Here is a 19,798-nt window from a genome sequence, read left to right as displayed (position 1 = left end):
TATGCATTTCTTTATTTTAAAATAAACGTAGTGAAAAAGCTAGATGAGTGTTTAAAAATGTTTATCGTCTTCCTATTCAAGCAATTGTTTTTGCTTTATGTGACGTCACATCACGAGGTTATCAGTAGATTTTGAAAAAAATAAATAAAATGCTGTCAACAAAGGAACGGAAGTAAAAAAAAATAAAAATAAAAACAAAAATAAATAAAATAGAAATAAATGAAAACAATTATGTGATGAGGGCCGACTTGTCCAGGGTGTTGACCGCCTTCCGCCCGAATGTAGCTGACATAAGCTGAAAGGGACAAGCGGTAGGAAAAATGGATGGATGAAAAATAAAAATAAATGTTTCAGATATTTTTTTTTTAATCCAAACAGAATAATTTCCTCTAAGGAAAATATGCTATCTGACTTTGTTTATATTTAAAAGTGAAAATACATCTATCATTAAATAGGTACAAATGTCATTTTGTCAAAAGATGGATTAGTTTGTAACAAAAAAAAAAAAAAGATTAAGGCAATGGGTAAATATTTGCAAATGTATATAAGGGTAGATATTCAAATATAAATATTTGTGTGGTGAAAGGTTATATTTTTGTGATAAAACTACCACAAAAACAACACAAAAAACTTATCTTTTTATCAGTTTATAATTTATGATGTATTAAATAAATGTTATTATATGCAGTATACTCAATAAATAGTATAGTTTGTGTCATGCCTTTTATTGGGGGGAAACAATGCAGAAGTCCCTGACTGTTGGCGCATGCGCAAACAGATCGGACAGCTCAGCGGCTCCCAAAAACGAAAAAAAAAAAAAATTGGTGGCAACCAAGATGGCGGACCGAGTGGTTTTCCGGTGAAGTTTCAAATTTAGGATTTAACAGATTCATAGCAAATATAGCAACACATATATCCATCGGAAGTTGAGTTTGGAGCGACGGGGTGTTACCTGAAGTGAAGATTGAAGACGTGATAGAAGATGGACGACTACTGCTATGCTAAGATGGTGACGTCATGAAAAAGAGAAAGTGAAAGAGAATCAGAAACTTCCAGCAAATCACCGACGGAGATAAAGAGGAAAGCCTAAGATGAAGGTGAGTGATTCGAAGTTTCGTAATTTTAATGCCATTTCAAGCCCTGAAAAGAGCGTCGATTTGATTTTAGCCGACTTGTTTGAAGAATGTAAACAAAGGGCCGCCATGATTGTTAGCTTGAAGAAGACAGTGGAGTTCACATCAGAGGAGATGAAAGAATGCAAAAGTCAAATGAATTAACTGGATAAGAATCCAAGGAATGCATCAACTCAAAATGCTGAAAGAGCCATTTCGGACCAAAAATAAAACTATGAAAGCCTTCTGTAAGTTTTTTAATGAAGACAACACATGATGTAAGTGTCTATCCATCCATCCGTCTTCTTCTGCTTATCCGAGGTCGGGTCACAGGGGCAGCAGCCTAAGCAGGAAAACCCAGACTTTCCTCTCCCCAGTCACTTCTTCCATCTCCTCCCGGGGGATCCCGAAGTTTTCCCAGGCCAGCCGGGAGACATAGTCTTCCCAATGTGTCCTGGGTCTTCCCACCTCATCAGGCTCCTCTCCATGTGGAGGAGCAGCGGCTTTACTTTGAGTTCCTCCCGGATGACAGAGCTTCTCACCCTATCTCTAAGGGAGAGCCCCGCCACCCGGCGGAGGAAACTCATTTTGGTCGCTTGTACCCGTGATCTTATCCTTTCGGTCATAACCCAAAGCTCATGACCATAGGTGAGGATGGGAGCGTAGATCGACCGGTAAAATGAGAGCTTTGCCTTCCGGCTCAGCTCCTTCTTCACCACAACGGATCGATACAGCGTCCGCATTACTGATCTGCCTGTCGATCTCTTGATCCACTCCACCCTCACTCGTGAACAAGACTCCGAGGTACTTGAACTCCTCCACTTGGGGCAAGATCTCCTCCACAACCCGGAGATGGCACTCCACCCTTTTCCGGGCGAGAACCATGGACTCGGACTTGGAGGTGCTGATTCCATCCCAGTCGCTCAACACTCGAACCGATCCAGTGAGTTATATTATCCTGCCATCAAAATGACTTTAAAAGTTTCATATAAGTGTTATAAAGAAGACAACACATGGTGTAAGTTGATTTGTCGCACAGGTGGCATCCAATGACAGTTCCCCACTGGAAATCACTGAAAGCGGCCCATTCTTTCACAAATGTTTGTAGAAACAGTCTTCATGCCATAGTGCTTGAATTTATGCACTTGTGGACAAGCCAAGTGAATAAGACACCTGATTCTGATCATTTGGATGGGTGGCCAAATACTTATGGCAATATAGTGTATCTAGACCAGTGTTTTTCAACCACTGGGCCGCCAGTGTGCCGTGTGATATTGTCTGGTGTGCTTTGGGCAATTATGCAACTTCACCTAATTGCTCCAAAAAATATTTTTTGCAAATCAATTATTGTAACCCGTAAACACTGTGCCGTTCCTTAGTGTCCGTGCTGTGTAGAACTCGGCTGTAGAACTGTGATCCCAATATGCAGACCCCAGAGTGCCGGTAAAAATGGTATGTGAGGCTTAAACCAAAAATGAACAAAAGGAAAAGGCAATGAAGCATAGGGATGGCTATGTAAAACAACAGTAAAACTGAACTGGCTACAAAGTCAACAGAAACAGAATGCTGAACGACAGCTAAAAACTTGCAGCGTGTGGAGCAGAGATGGCGTCCACAAAGTGCATCCGTACATGACATGGCAAGCAACAATGTCCCCACAAAGAAAATAGCAACAACTTAAATAGCCTTGCTTGCTAACACAAAGCAGGTGCGGGGAATAGCGCTCAAAGGAAGACATGAAACTGCTACAAAGAAAACACCAATATAACAGCACAAGGCAAGAACTAAAGCACATACTCAGGAAAATCCCAACAAACTCAAAATAAGGCACGAGGAGAGTTTTCCTTGCCCTTATGTGGGCCTACCGAGGATGTCGTAGTGGTTTGTGTTGTGGTTTGTGCAGCCCTTTGAGACACTAGTGATTTAGGGCTATATAAGTAAACATTGATTGATTGATTGTGGAGTTTCATTTTTTTAACAAACACTCATCGATTGGTCATTGTAGCCAACGTTTTATGCGCATCCCATGATCAGGAAGTCCACAATATTTTAATATTTATGTTTTTGTTTCATCGTAAATGTGTTTCATCACATGCTCGAACCAGTGGTGTCATTTGGCCTTTTTGGGGGGGCTAAATGCTCCCAACAGTGGGTCAAAAAAGTATTTAGTCAGCCACCGATTGTGCAAGTTCTCCCACTTCAAATGATGACAGAGGTCTGTCATTTTCATCATAGGTACACTTCAACTGTGAGAGACAGAATGTGGTGAAAAAAATCCAGGAATTCACATTGTAGGAATTTTAAAGAATTTATTTGTAAATTATGGTGAAAAATAAGTATTTGGTTAACCATTCAAAGCTCTCGCGGATGGAAGGAGGTTTTGGCTCAAAATCTCACGATACATGGCCCCATTCATTCTTTCCTTAACACGGATCAATCGTCCTGTCCCCTTAGCAGAAAAACAGCCCCAAAGCATGATGTTTCCACCCCCATGCTTCACAGTAGGTGTGGTGTTCTTGGGATGCAACTCAGTATTCTTCTTCCTCCAAACACGACGACTTGAGTTTATACCAAAAAGTTCTATTTTGGTTTCATCTGACCACATGACATTCTCCCAATCCTCTGCTGTATCATCCATGTATCCATTTTGGTATCAACTCAACTCGTGTGTGTGTATATATATAAATATAGCCTGACACATCCGGTTTCTACCGCACCTGTTCAAGAAGTCGCATTAATAGTAAGAAGTGTTTTATTTATTGTTGGTTAGCTTCAGAATAACAACGTTATTAAAAAGAACAAGAGACTTATTACACTCTAAAAATGTTAGTCATACTTAAAAATGCACACATTTAGTTGCATTCAGTCTTAAAAAAAAAATTCTATGGCTATCACGGAAATACTTTTCAAAATATTTGGCTTGTATGGCTCTTTCAGCCAAAAAGGTTCCCGACCCCTGTCCTTAAACACTGGTCAAAAGCCCTCACGTGACTAAATGTCGTCATCTTGAATACCAACTTTAAGCTACCGCCATGCATGCACATTTGCTAGAGCTGGCTAACTCTAGCTTGCACTTCCTCATCGGACATCGATTTTAATTCGCAGGGTTTTGAAGAGTTTTCCCACGTGTGAACATGCCCTGTTGTGCAGCACCGGGCTGCTCCTATCGGAACACCTCGGGGAAGCATATGCACCGCTTTCCCCGCGACCCGGAGAGGAGAAAAATATGGGAAGTGAACGTTGGCCGGGAAGGCTGGAGAGCCAACGACTACAGTATCTTGTGCGAGGTAAGCATGCACACATAATACATACACACATGCATACACACATGCATACACATAATACACACATGCATACACACATGCATACACATAATACACACATGCATACACACATGCATACACATAATGCATACACACATGCATAGTAGAGATGCGCGGATAGGCAATTATATTATCCGCAACCGCATCACCAAAGTCGTCATCCACCCGCCGTCCACCCGAACCAACATTTTATCAGAACCGTAACCGCCCGCCGCCCGCCCGCTGAAATACATCAGAGGTCGGCCACCTTTACCACCAAAAGAGCTATTTAAACCCGTTTCGCAGAGTAATGAAGACAATTTGAGCCGCTAACGTCCTCGCGAATATCCAATTGGCGTTCATCCTGATGACAAGAATGGGATGGGTGCCTTTGACACCTTCAACAACATGTACAAACCAACTGTTAGACCGGCAACATGTTGTGTGCAGCTTCCGCAATCACACGTACAAGATTGAAAGGCATACTGAGTGATAATGGTTGTGATGTAAACAACTTTAACACTTACTAATATGCGCCACGCTGTGAAGCCACACCAAACAAGATTGTCAAACACATTTCGGGAGAACATCCTCACAGTAACACAACATAAACGCAACACAACAGATACCCAGAATCCTTTGTATCCGTGACAATTCCTGAATATATTTTTATATTTTACACCCCTGCGCCCCCAACCCCGCCCACCTTACCGACGCATGGGGGCGGGGGGTGTTGCAGCTAGTGGGGTGTATAAAATAGTCAGAAAGTCTCATTGATACAAAGGATTCTGGGTATTTGTTATGTTGCGTTTATGTTGTGTTACTGGGAGGATGTTCTCCCGAAATGTGTTTGTCAATCTCATTTGGTGTGGCTTCACAGCGTGGCGCATATTACTAAAAATGTTAAAAATTGTTTATATCACAACCATTAGTGTACTCTCTGTCACCCAGTATGCCTTGCAGTCGTGTGCGTGTTGCTGGACTGACAAGCAGATGGTACATGTTGTAGATGGCGACAAAGCCGATGGCTTCATAGCACGCCCTAATACTTATTAACTGGTTGGCTGCCGGCAGCCATTCTAGAGATTATTAGCATCTCCTATTGTCTTCTTCGCTTTGTGACACGGGTCCTAAATGGCTCTTTGAATGGTAAAGGATACCGATCCCAGAACCATGTATATCAAATATTTCCGGATGGTTCAACCGCCACCCGCCCAACAATTCGCCACCCTCCCGCATCTAATTAAAATCTATTTTTACGTCATGTCACCGGCCCGCCGCGGACTCCGCGGATGAGACCGTAAACCGCGCATCTCTAATGCATACACATAATGCATACACACATGCATGCACACAATACATACACACATGCATACACATAATGCATACACACATGCATGCACATAATAAATACACACATGCATACACATAATGCATACACACATGCATGCACATAATAAATACACACATAGGTAAGCATGCATACACACGGGACACGACGAGTACCTCTCACTGAATGGATGAATACACTTTGCCTAACAAAACGTTGCTTCAAAATTGCAACTTTTCTGCATGTGTCACTGATAATCCAAACCAATATCTATATTGCCTTCGGACGGGAGTATACCGCCTCTAAAAAGTACCGGTCCCGCAGCCCCCCGCCCTCCCGTGTCATTGCTGGTTTACGAGCAGAGGAGCATGTTCGGCAGTGCACAATCACAGAGTACTTACAAGCAGACACAGCGTGTAGACAGAAAAGGGAGAACGGACACGTTTTGGCTTGAAAATTAACGATAGAGTTGAAGATATAACACCGAAACACCCTCAGGAAGTGGTGCTTCAAGACATTGCTAGCTAGCTAGTGGCTAACGTCCACCTGACGTCTGCAGTGTTGTAGCTACTTCTTAATCACTAATCCTCATCTCCATGGTGACAAATAAAGTAAGTTTCTTCGAGGAATACGCTACTTAGCATAGCTCGGTTGGTAGAGTGGCCGTGCCAGCAACTTGAGGGTTGCAGGTTCGATTCCCGCTTCCGCCATCCTAGTCACTGCCGTTGTGTCCTTGGGCAAGACACTTTACCCACCTGCTCCCAGTGCCGCCCACACTGCTTTAAATGTAACTTAGATATTGGGTTTCACTATGTAAAGCGCTTTGAGTCACTCGAGAAAAGCGCTATATAAATATAATTCACTTCACTATATATTTATTTATTCATTATTCACAGACAGACATAGTTTTGTATTATATTATTGTTTCTTTTGTTAATAATCAGGATCCGTTCTGCCAAAAGGTCATCCCTGAAAGCACACAGTTTATGGACAGGGATCCACAGTTGAAACATACATCATCATATAATATAAAAAATACATTTAAAAATCATCCAACCAAATACCCATTTACAAATTCATTTAGAAATAAAAAAAATCAGTCTCAACATCCTATTAGTCCAATTATATTAAAAGGTTGCATCTTGAAAATCTGCGATAATTTCATCATACATGCAGAGCTCAAGACCAAATCTGATTAATATAAACATAGGCCTTGGCGATATGGCCTTTTTTAAATATCTCGATATTTTTAGGCCATATTGCGATACACCATATATATCTCCATATTTTGCCTTAGCCTTGAATGAACACTTGATGCATATAATCACAGCAGTATGATGATTCTATGTGTCTACATTCAAACATTCTTCTTCATACTGCATTAATATATGCTACTTTTAAACTTTCATGCAGAGAGGGAAACCACAACTAAGTCAATTGACGAAAAGTGTATTTATTAAACAGTTATTAAGCAGTGGCACAAACATTAATGTCATTTCAAAACAAAATGCAAGATTGTCAGAGACATTTTAAAACAAGCTTTGAGTGCACTTTTGTGCATGATGTCACTAAGATGACATATCAAAACGACACTAAATTAAAGTGCACTTTTTGTACGGAACGCCACTACAATAGTTTAAAACAAGCAAAGTTCACTTTTCTGCATGATGTCACACAAGATATTTCAATAAGTGTCAAATAAAAATGAGCTGCATTACAGGAAATCAAATCGCTATCTGGTAGGTTACTGCGGATGTTATCTCCTTATGTTGCTGACTATTTTTTCGTACGGTGCTGATGAGCAAATGGTTGCTTCAGCATTGTGTTGGTGTTGCACCGAATGGAGATGTTGACATGCGGAGTAAGCACTCTTCATTCTCTAGCGGGTGACTTTTCAAATGATGCCAAATATTATCAGTAATGTGACTTTTTGTAGCAACGCTTTTGCCCCATACTTGGCGGCATAGCTCGGTTGGTAGAGTGGCCGTGCCAGCAACTTCAGGGTTGCAGGTTCGATTCCCGCTTCCGCCATTCTACTCACTGCCGTTGTGTCCTTCGGCGAGGCACTTTATCCACCTGCTCCCAGTGCCACCCACACTGCTTTAAATGTAACTTAGATATTGGGTTTCACTACGTAAAGCGTTTTGAGTCATTAGAGAAAAGCGCTATATAAATATAATTCACTTCACTTCACATTACGGTTGTCTGTTCCACATATTCCCACTTGAGGCCAAACCTACCGCCAGGCGATGGACCCCCTGCTGTTTTTCTCGGGAATGAATTTTTCCTTCATTTGTTACCAGATTTCTCTCGTATTACCACTCGCACGGCTCCGCTAGCATCACAGCTAACGTTACTCATGCTGTTACCTCTCTGCTCCGTGAGACCGTATACGAGTACGACGTATGTAAGAAGGTGCGCTTGCTGTCTGTGAGAAGCAGAGACAACAAAGAGTGGGAGGAGCCTGCAGTGTAATGCCAGCAGCCGAAATCAACTGCGTGAGAACGTATACTAGAATATCACGATATAGTCATTTTCTATATCGCCCAGAGACAAACACACGATATATATCGCCCAGCCCTAACCCATGCGCCTGTTGTAGGAAAAAATACCTAAATAGATGCGCTCTATGGTCCAGAAAATACAGTCATTTCACTTAAGCTTGCCAAGTCCAGAGCAAAGGTACACGTAATGCGTCTTTGCAAAATAATAATGTTTCATTTGAAAACATTGGCACTAGGGATGCACCGAAATTAAAATTTGTGGCCGAAGCCGAATAAAATTTAAACGCTTGGCCGAAGGCCGAATACCGAATAATGAATGCAGTTTTTCACAATTTTTTAAATATTGCATAAATAGCGTAGAATAAATATTAAGACATGTTTTTCAAATAAAGTAATTTTCTGTTGAATATTGACATTTTTTTAATATTCCAGTAGCCTTTGCTTTTCAAAAAAAAGCACAAAGTTTTAATTTATATTAGGCCTTCAAACAAAACATGCATTCCAATAAAAAAATAAAGTGCATTAAAGTGGATAAACCCACAACAAATGAATTATTGTCCTTTTGGCAAAAGTCTGCTTAGCCACAGTAGATATGCTAATAATGTAAACAGAAGGCTCAAGTAAATCTCAATTAAGTGTGTGCATGTAACCTCATACACTTATACAGGTAGCCTACACAACAGGCTAATAATGTAAACAGAGGCCCCACTAAATCTCAATAAGTGTGTGCTTGTAACCTCATACACTTATACAGGTAGCCTACACAACAGGCTAATAATGTAAACAGAAGGCCCCACTAAATCTCAATTAAGTGTGTGCATGTAACCTCATACACTTATACAGGTACACAACATTGTAACCTCATACACTTATACAGGTAGCCTACACAACAGGCTAATAATGTAAACAGAGGCCCCACTAAATCTCAATAAGTGTGTGCATGTAACCTCATACACTTATACAGGTAGCCTACACAACAGGCTAATAATGTAAACAGAAGGCTCAAGTAAATCTCAATAAGTGTGTGCTTGTAACCTCATACACTTATACAGGTAGCCTACACAACAGGCTAATAATGTAAACAGAGGCCCCACTAAATCTCAATTAAGTGTGTGCTTGTAACCTCATACACTTATACAGGTAGCCTACACAACAGGCTAATAATGTAAACAGAAGGCTCAAGTAAATCTCAATAAGTGTGTGCTTGTAACCTCATACACTTATACAGGTAGCCTACACAACAGGCTAATAATGTAAACAGAGGCCCCACTAAATCTCAATAAGTGTGTGCATGTAACCTCATACACTTATACAGGTACACAACATTGTAACCTCATACACTTATACAGGTACACAACATATCCCAACGTCACTGCACGTTGGTTGATTGCGTCACCGCGTCAAATAATTGCGTCACACGCCACTATTCGGCCTTGTTTTTAACTCATTCCACCGAAGACCGAATGTGGCTTTTTTTTGCCATATTCGGCCGAATATATTGGGTTACCGATTAATCGGTGCATCCCTAATTGGCACACATCTTAACCCTGTGCAAGCCCCTACAGTACAGTTCATTATTTAATGTATGGTCTTGTTTTTCCCATACTCTTTAAAGGATCATTTTGACGAGACACAATACGAGCAACGTAGAGCCGACGGCCTAAAGAAGTTGAGAACAAATGCCGTGCCAACACTGTTTGCATTTAGCACGATGATTGTGCTGCCAACGAGACATCAGAGGACATACAGAGCGGATGCATCGCCTCCTAAGTCTAAGAGGATACAACTGGAACACGCATATTATCAGCGATCTCTTCTCGCTGGCACTCGGGAGAAACCAATTCATCATAGTGAAGATGGTAATTATCTTAGACCCTTGTCAGCATTGTTCCTTCTAAGGTGCGCGACTTGCGCATTGCTCACACGTGCTTTGCGCAAGCAAAATCGAGTCTCATATGAACTGTAAACAAAATAAAAACTTTATTCCGTAGGATTTTGCAATGCAACTGTGAGTGACAAGTGACAACAAGCAGCCCGAACCGATAAAACGATTGTCGTCAACACTGTTCAATTACTGTAACGTCTGTAGAGACCCTTTGAGGAGGACTTTGACTTAGACAAACTTTAATGATCCACAAGGGAAACTGTTCTTCTACAGAAGAGCCATTGATGACTTTATTAAGTTAAACTGTTTATTGTCGGGCGTAACCATACCTAAAACATTAGGGCAACCTCGCAAAGCTAGTTATTGTCTGCTAATGTCTAAGCTTAAACCAGCTCTTTGACATTCGCTATAATAGCAGGAGCCGCTCTCATGGCAGTTGTGATGCGTTTATGGCTACACAAAAAGTCGGACAACTTTAACACCATATATTGAGTGTAGATTCTGTGTCATCTTAAGTCATGGCATTGACTCCTTTCAAATGACTAGTTGTTAAAGGGGAACATTATCAGCAGACCTATGGAAGCGTCAATATATACCTTGATGGTGCAGAAAAAAGACCATCTATTTTTTTAACCGATTTCCGAACTCTAAATGGGTGAATTTTGGCGAATTAAACGCCTTTCTGTTAATCGCGCTGGAGGTGATGACGTCAGAATGTGACGTCACCGAGGTAACACACCCACCATTTTCATTTTCAACACATTACAAACACCGGGTCTCAGCTCTGTTGTTTTCCGTTTTTTGGACTATTTTTTGGAACCTTGGAGACATCATGCCTCGTCGGTGTGTTGTCGGAGGGTGTAACAACACTAACAGGGAGGGATTCAAGTTGCACCACTGGCCCCAAAGTGTCTGCCGCCAGACCCCCATTGAATGTGCCAGAGTGTCTCCACATTTTACCGGCGATGACAGACATGGCACAGAGATGTATGGATAACCTGCTGATGCATTTGCAACGATAGTCAACAAAATCACAAAGGTGAGTTTTGTTGATGTTGACTGCCAGCTAATCGATGCTAACATGCTACGCTAATCGATGCTAACATGCTATTTACCGGCGGTGCTAAAGCAGACATGGCACAGAGATGTATGGATAACCTGTAGATGCATTTGCAACTACATTACGTTTCCTTCCACCCACTTTTAATGCGAAAAAAAACACTTACCAATCGACGGATTTAAGTTGCTCCAGTGTCACAAGATGCGAAAGTCCTGATCATTTGGTCCGCACATTTTACCGGCGATGCTAACGCAGCTATTCGGCCATGCTATGGCTATGAATAGCGTCAATAGCTATTCGCTCAATAGCTTCAGTTTCTTCTTCAATATTTTCATACTCCAACCATCTGTTTCAATACATGCGTAATCTGTTGAATCGCTTAAGTCGCTGAAATCCGAGTTTGAATCCGAGCTAATGTCACTATATCTTGCTGTGGTATTCCCATTGTTTGTTTACATTGGCAGCACTGTGTGACGTCACAGGGAAATGGCCAGTGTCTTCGCAGAGAGTCGAAAATAAGGCACTCTAAAGCTTTATTTAGGGATATTCCGAGACCGGTAAAATTTTGAAAAAACTTCAAAAAATACAACAAGCCACTGGGAACTGATTTTTATTGTTTTTAACCCTTTTGAAATTGTGATAATGTTCCCCTTTAAGCAAAAATGTGAAAGTTGTCTAACTCTGTGTTGGCCCTGCGATGAGGTGGCGACTTGTCCAGGGTGTACCCCGCCTTCTGCCCGATTGTAGCTGAGATAGGCTCCAGCGCCCCCCTCCGCGACCCTGAAGGGAATAATCGGTAGAAATGGATGGATGGAAAAAATAAATAAAAACGTTTTTAATTAATGCTGTTGTTTCTTTAAAAAGTATGAAACAATCTGACAAGACAAAATGTCATTGATAAAATCTGAGATTTTCACAGCAATATGAGCTCAAGTGTTTTTATGTTGTGTCTCGCAGGCGTCTCGCAGCTGAATGAGGAGGCTCCACACGCCCTCCACGTTAAAGAGGAAGATGAGGAACTCTGGATCACTCAGGAGGGAGAGTGTCTTCTCGGGCAGGAGGAGGCTGATCTCACCCAGTTGCCACTGACTGTTGTCTCTGTGAAGACTGAAGAAGATGAAGACAAAACACCAGACTCTTTTCATCGGTGTCCTTCAGACGTCCAGGAGGTGGTTGAACATCCAGAAGAACTTCACCCTCAATCACCCGCAGGGAGCTCTACTTTTAAGCAGGAAATTCCACAGCCACCCCACATTAAAAATGAAGAGGACGACCTCTGGATCACTCAGGAGGGAGAGTGTCTTCGGGGACCGCAGGAGGCTGATTTTACCAAGTTTCCACTGACTGTTGTCTCTGTGAAGACTGAAGATGATGAAGAGAAACCACAAGTAGACAACCTCTTAGCTCCACTATCAGACAGTGAATCTGAAGGCGAGGTTGAAGTACCTTTGAGCAGCGATACAGACTCTGAAGGTGATATGCGGATTCATACTGACAACAAACACTCTGAATGCTCTAAAAAGAAGAGAGGTAAAAAATGTTTTAGCTGCTCGGTTTGTGCTAAAATTTTTACTCACAGGAGCAATTTGGATAAACATATGAGAACGCACACAGGAGAAAAACCATTCAATTGTTCAATTTGTCCAAAAAGCTTTTCTTTAAAGACTCATTTGATTCAACACACGAGAACGCACACAGGAGAAAAACCATTTAATTGTTCAGTTTGCGGCAAAGGCTTTACTCAAAATGGCAGCTTGACTCAACACTTGAGAACGCACACAGGAGAAAAACCATTCAAATGCGCGGTGTGCGGTACAAACTTTTTTTCCAGAGCAGGGTTGACCCTGCACACAATGAAACACACGGGGGAAAAAACGTTTAATTGTTCAATTTGCGGTAAAAGCTTTACTCACAAGGGAAGTCTGGCTCAACATGTGAGAACCCATACAGGAGATAAACAATTCAGTTGCTCAACTTGTAGTAAAAGCTTTTCTCTTAAAAGGTATTTGACTCAACACATGAAAACACACACAGGTAAAAAGCAATTAAATTGCTCTGTTTGTGACAAAAGGTTTTCTCAAAAAAGAAATTTGACTAAACACATGACAACTCACACGGGGGAAAAGCAATCAAGTTGCTCAGTTTTTGGTAAAAGTGTTTACCTCGACACATAATGAAAGAAACTGAGGAAAAACCCTTCTTATTCTCTGTGAAATTGCTGGATTGCAAACCTTCAATATACTTATTATTTTTTCACCTTTAGCAGAACAGATATATACGTGTATTTGAAATGTTGAGTTGAGTACACAAACCAAATATCATCCACAAATATGTAAATGTGGTGGAGTGGATACATACTCTCTTAAAGGGAAACATTATCACAATTTCAAAAGGGTTAAAAACAATAAAAATCAGTTCCCAGTGGCTTGTTGTATTTTTGGAAGTTTTTTTCAAAATTTTACCGGTCTCCGAATATCCCTAAATAAAGCTTTAAAGTGCTTTATTTTCGGCTCTCTGCGAAGACACTGGCCATTTCCCTGTGACGTCACACAGTGCTGCCAATGTAAACAAACAATGGGAATACCACAGCAAGATATAGTGACATTAGCTCGGATTCAAACTCGGATTTCAGCGATTCAACAGATTACGCATGTATTGAAACAGATGGTTGGAGTATGAAAATATTGAAGAAGAAACTGAAGCTATTGAGCGAATAGCTATTGACGCTATTCATAGCCATAGCATGGCCGAATAGCTGCGTTAGCATCGCCGGTAAAATGTGCGGACCAAACGATCAGGACTTTTGCATCTTTTGACACTGGAGCAACTTAAATCCGTCGATTGTTAAGTGTTTTTTTCGCATTAAATGTGGGTGGAAGGAAACGTAATATAGTTGCAAATGCATCTGCAGGTTATCCATACATCTCTGTGCCATGTCTGCTTTAGCACCGCCGGTAAATAGCATGTTAGCATCGATTAGCGTAGCATGTTAGCATCGATTAGCTGGCCGTCAACATCAACAAAACTCACCTTTGTGATTTCGTTGACTATCGTTGCAAATGCATCTGCAGGTTATCCATACATCTCTGTGCCATGTCTGTCTTAGCATCGCCGGTAAAATGTGGAGACACTCTGGTACATTCAATGGGGATCTGGGGGCAGACACTTTGGCATCTTCGGGCCAGTGGTGCAACTTGAATCCCTCCCTGTTAGTGTTGTTACACCCTCCGACAACACACCCACCAGGCATGATGTCTCCAAAGTTCCAAAAAATAGTCTAAAAAACGGAAAATAACAGAGCTGAGACCCGGTGTTTGTAATGTGTTGAAAATGAAAATGGTGGGTGTGTTACCTCGGCGACGTCACATTCTGACGTCATCGCTTCCAGAGCGATAAACAGAAAGGCGTTTAATTCGCCAAAATTCACCCATTTAGAGTTCGGAAATCGGTTCAAAAAATAGATGGTCTTTTTTCTGCACCATCAAGGTATATATTGACGCTTACATAAGTCTGGTGATAATGTTCCCCTTTAAGAACGAATACTTTTCTCAACTTTTATAAGTAATACCAAACTGGCAACCCTCCCAATTTTCCCGGGAGACTCCCAAATTTTCGTGCCCCTCCCAAAAATCTCCCGGGGCAACCATTCTCCCGAATTTCTCCCAATTTCTACCCGGACAACAATATCGGGGACGTGCCTTTCGCGTCCTCTCTCACCTGAAAAGTAGACTATTATATATGTCTCCGTTATCCACTGGTTGATTTATAACCCTTAAAGTAGGCAGGAACGGAGCTATTTCTCAGCGTGTGTTTATTCCAGCCAGCACGTTAATACACTGACACACAACATCCGGATTCTCATCATGCATTGCTTCAAAACTACGGCAAGTAGTAATGTCCAAAAACATAACAGAGATGAAGCAGAAGAACAAAGAAGAGACATGGTGACGACGAGTAAGAAGAAGTACACATATATATATTATATGTGTATGCATATATATATATATATATATATATATATAAATGAATACTTGAATGAATTCGGAGGTCTCAAGGTTGGCAAGTATGTTGACCACAATTAAAGTAACACTCACAGGAAGTAAAAGTACATAAGGTATGGACGTACATCATTACTTCACATCTGGATGAGTCCACAAATTAAGCATTAAGCCACAAAAGACAATGCTGGACTTATTCATGCATCCATAAATGATGTGTTTAATGGATGTCAACTAGAGATGTCGGCAGTCCATATTATCGGCCAATAAATGCTTTAATATGTAATATCGGAAATTATCTGTATCTGTTTCAAAAAGTAAAATGTGTGACTTTTTAAAACGCAGCTGTACGGAGTGGTACACGGACGTAGGTAGAAGTACAGAGCGCTAATACACCTTGAAGGCGCTTCCTTTGCATGCCGGCCCAATCACATAATATCTACGGCTTTTCACACACACAAGTGAAAACAAGGCATAATTGGTGAACAAGCATACATGTCACACTGATGGTGGCCATATAAACAACTTGAACACTGTTACAAATATGCGCCACACTGTAAAGCCACACCAAACAAGAATGACAAACACATTTCGGGAGAACATCCGCACCGTAACACAACATAAACACAACAGAACAAATACCCAGAATCCCTTGCAGCACTAGATCTTCCGGGACGCTACAATATGCCCACCTCAACCTCCTCATGCTCTCTCGAGTAGAGCATGTCCCAAATTCCAAGCTGCTGTTTTGAGGCATGTTGAAAAAAAAATAATGCACTCCGTGACTTCTATAATAAATATGGCAGTGCCGTGTTGGCTTTTTTTTCCGTCAGCTGGCAGGAGAAACATTGTTGGAGCTGGAGTGAGAGCACGAGTGACAATTGCTGGAAAGCCACCTGCGGCATAATTAAAAATAAAGACTCTATTTTAACTCTGATCCGGGCTCGCATGGAAATGCTTGGTGGTCTGGAGGACCCAAGGGAGGGAAACTTCCACATGGAGGTTTCTGTGCTTCATCCGTTATACTGTGCTCATTACCGGGGTAGAGTGGATTATACCTTAGGTCAGGTAAAACACAGAAGCTATATCATCCCTACAAGCCTGTTTTGCAGGTTTCTCTGCTTGTCAGGGGATTTTACTCAAATAAAATATTAATATAAAATAAAATCCCCTGACATGCAGGGAAACTTGCGAAACAGGCTCGTAAAAATGATATCGCCTCTGTGCTTTTGTCTAACCTAACGTGTGTATGTGTGTATGTGTGTATATATATATATAAATACACCTAAATTTATATATTATTTTTTAATTTTTGTATTTTGTTTTTTATTGAAGTGTCTGTGGCTGTTACATGTGTATATAGGGTACATTACATGGGGGTGTGGCCATTGTTACACAGTGCCTTGTTTCTCTGCCGGCATGATGAGACCAGTTTGTTGCATTTTTTTAAAGTGGACATGCTCGGGTGGTCTATAATAAAATAAAATCATTCTAGGTACAGGTTACATCTTTTAGCTGCTCTGTTGTATGGTGGGCTGTATGCGACAATTTGCCATGTAATGGCGTTAACAATTTTATTGTCTTTAAAGAAACCATATGTATTTACTCAGCTCTGTAGAGTTCTTGAGTTGGGGCATACGAGATGATGCTGTGTGATTGTTTTATATATATATATATATATATATATATATATATATATATATATATATATATATATATATATATATGTAGCTGTGGGAAAAATCACAAGACTACTTCATCTCTACAGAACTGTTTCATGAGGGGTTGAGGGGTTCCCTCAAAAAATCTCCTGATGATTGAGGGAACCCCTCATGAAACAGTTCTGTAGAGATGAAGTAGTCTTGTGATTTTCCCCACACCTACATATTGCGCTCTACCACGGTATCGAGCACTATTCTCTGGATAATCCAATCAAGATATATATATATATATATATATATATATATATATATATATATATATATATATATATATACATATATATATATAATATGGCCTGGTGGTATATAAAAAATTTTTGGGGGAGAAAAAGCTGACATTTTTAAATTAATAATGAATAATGAATAATAAATTTGTAATAATATACTTAATAAATTAGAAATAATAAATTAGAAACAGTATACTTTTTTGTCTTTAAATATATGTAATATCTGTTTTAGCATTAAAAAAATAAAATAAGAATATATATATATATATCAATCAATCAATCAATGTTTACTTATATAGCCCTAAATCACTAGTGTCTCAAAGGGCTGCACAGACCACCACGACATCCTCGGTAGGCCCACATAAGGGCAAGGAAAACTCACACCCAGTGGGACGTTGGTGACAATGATGACTATGAGAACCTTGGAGAGGAGGAAAGCAATGGATGTGGAGCGGGTCTAACATGATACTGTGAAAGTTCAATCCATAATGGATCCAACACAGTCGCGAGAGTCCAGTCCAAAGCGGATCCAACACAGCAGCGAGAGTCCCGTTCACAGCGGAGCCAGCAGGAAACCATCCCAAGCGGAGGCGGATCAGCAGCGCAGAGATGTCCCCAGCCGATACACAGGCAAGCAGTACATGGCCACCGGATCGGACCGGACCCCCTCCACAAGGGAGAGTGGGACATAGAAGAAAAAGAAAAGAAACGGCAGATCAACTGGTCTAAAAAGGGAGTCTATTTAAAGGCTACAGTATACAAATGAGTTTTAAGGTGAGACTTAAATGCTTCTACTGAGATGGCATCGCGAACTGTTACTGGGAGGGCATTCCAGAGTACTGGAGCCCGAACGGAAAACGCTCTATAGCCCGCAGACTTTTTTTGGGCTTTGGGAATCACTAATAAGCCGGAGTCCTTTGAACGCAGATTTCTTGCCGGGACATATGGTACAATACAATCGGCAAGATAGGATGGAGCTAGACCGTGTAGTATTTTATACGTAAGTAGTAAAACCTTAAAGTCACATCTTAAGTGCAGAGGAAGCCAGTGCAGGTGAGCCAGTATAGGTATATATGTATGTATATATGTATATAAAGGTATATACAGTATAGGTATATATGTATGTATATATGTATATAAAGGTATATACAGTACAGGTATATATGTATGTATATATGTATATAAAGGTATATACAGTATAGGTATATATGTATGTATATATGTATATAAAGGTATATACAGTACAGGTGTAATGTGATCAAACTTTCTTGTTCTTGTCAAAAGTCTAGCAGCCGCATTTTGTACCAACTGTAATCTTTTAATGCTAGACATGGGGAGACCCGAAAATAATACGTTACAGTAGTCGAGACGAGACGTAACAAACGCATGGATAATGATCTCAGCGTCTTTAGTGGACAGAATGGAGCGAATTTTAGCGATATTACGGAGATGAAAGAAGGCCGCTTTAGTAACGCTTTTAATGTGTGCCTCAAAGGAGAGAGTTGGGTCGAAGATAATACCCAGATTCTTTACCGTGTCGCCTTGTTTAATTGTTTGGTTGTCAAATGTTAGAGTTGTATTATTAAATAGAGTTCGGTGTCTAGCAGGACCGATAATCAGCATTTCCGTTTTTTTGGCGTTGAGTTGCAAAAAGTTAGCGGACATCCGTTGTTTAATTTCATTAAGACACGCCTCCAGCTGACTACAATCCGGCGTGTTGGTCAGCTTTAGGGGCATGTAGAGTTGGGTGTCATCAGCATAACAGTGAAAGCTAACACCGTATTTACGTATGATGTCACCTAGCGGCAGCATGTAGATGCTGAAGAGTGCAGGGCCAAGGACCGAACCCTGGGGAACTCCACACGTTACCTTAACGTAGTCCGAGGTCAGATTGTTATGGGAGACACACTGCATCCTATCAGTAAGATAAGAGTTAAACCAAGACAGGGCTAAGTCTGACATACCAATTCGTGTTTTGATACGTTCTAATAAAATATTATGATCGACGGTATCGAAAGCAGCGCTAAGATCGAGGAGCAGCAACATAGATGACGCATCAGAATCCATCGTTAGCAATAGATCATTAGTCATTTTTGCGAGGGCTGTCTCAGTCGAGTGATTTGCCCTGAAACCGGATTGAAAGGTTTCACATAGATTGTTAGACGCTAAGTGTTCATTTAACTGCTCCGCAACAATTTTTTCGAGGATTTTTGAAATAAAGGGAAGGTGAGACACCGGTCGGTAGTTTACCATGAGGTCAGGATCGAGGTTAGGTCTTTTAAGAAGAGGATGAATAACCGCTTTTTTGAATGCTAGGGGAACAGTGCCCGAGGAAAGTGATAAGTTTATAATATTTAGCACTGATGGACCTAATAATACAAAAAGCTCCTTGATCAGTTTCCCAGGAAGCGGGTCAAGTAAACATGTTGTCTGTTTTATTCCATTTACACGTTGTAACAATTCCTCTAATGTTATTTCCTCAAAACGAGAGAAACTATTTTGGAGGGCAGTATCCGCCGTATATACCATCGTGTCAGTGTTAATAGAACCCCGTTGTAGCTGGGACGCATTGTCTTTGATCTCCTTTCTAATGACTTCAATTTTCTTACTAAAGAATTGCATAAAGTCATCAGCTGAGTGGGTGGAGCTACTGGAAGGA

At 40.8% G+C, this 19,798-nt stretch overlaps 3 protein-coding genes across 5 annotated transcripts in view; 2 read left to right on the top strand and 1 right to left on the bottom strand.

Moving 5' to 3' along the window:
• Nucleotides 1–19,798, bottom strand: part of LOC133551727 (zinc finger protein OZF-like) — a 114,056-nt gene that overhangs the window by 35,765 nt on the left and 58,493 nt on the right. The window lies entirely within an intron of this gene.
• Nucleotides 1–19,798, top strand: part of LOC133538135 (gastrula zinc finger protein XlCGF26.1-like) — a 263,415-nt gene that overhangs the window by 231,753 nt on the left and 11,864 nt on the right. The window lies entirely within an intron of this gene.
• On the top strand, nucleotides 788–16,128 carry LOC133548255 (zinc finger protein 37 homolog). 2 transcript variants are annotated; one of them, XM_061893602.1, is made up of 4 exons: nucleotides 788–1,097; nucleotides 4,218–4,399; nucleotides 9,864–10,107; nucleotides 12,151–16,128. In XM_061893602.1, exons 2-4 carry the CDS (start codon nucleotides 4,247–4,249, stop codon nucleotides 13,365–13,367), a joined length of 1,614 nt encoding a protein of 537 aa, XP_061749586.1. In that variant the 5' UTR covers nucleotides 788–1,097; nucleotides 4,218–4,246; the 3' UTR covers nucleotides 13,368–16,128. The 2 variants fall into 2 exon arrangements, with proteins under 2 accessions (XP_061749586.1, XP_061749594.1); XM_061893610.1 differs by lacking the exon at nucleotides 788–1,097 and adding an exon at nucleotides 1,696–2,055.

The sequence above is a fragment of the Nerophis ophidion genome, linkage group LG01, assembly GCF_033978795.1.
Source record: "Nerophis ophidion isolate RoL-2023_Sa linkage group LG01, RoL_Noph_v1.0, whole genome shotgun sequence".
NCBI lineage: Eukaryota > Metazoa > Chordata > Actinopteri > Syngnathiformes > Syngnathidae > Nerophis > Nerophis ophidion.
The sequence above is the reverse complement of the archived record's forward strand: the minus strand, read 5'-3'. Positions and strand labels throughout refer to the sequence as shown.

Bases quoted from the DNA above. Each gene is read 5' to 3' on its own strand.
- LOC133548255 (XM_061893602.1), top strand. From the start codon at position 4,247: ATGCCCTGTTGTGCAGCACCGGGCTGCTCCTATCGGAACACCTCGGGG. The intron at 4,400-9,863 runs GTAAGCATGCAC...TACTCTTTAAAG, and splicing joins ACTACAGTATCTTGTGCGAG to GATCATTTTGACGAGACACA. The intron at 10,108-12,150 runs GTAATTATCTTA...TGTGTCTCGCAG, and splicing joins AATTCATCATAGTGAAGATG to GCGTCTCGCAGCTGAATGAG.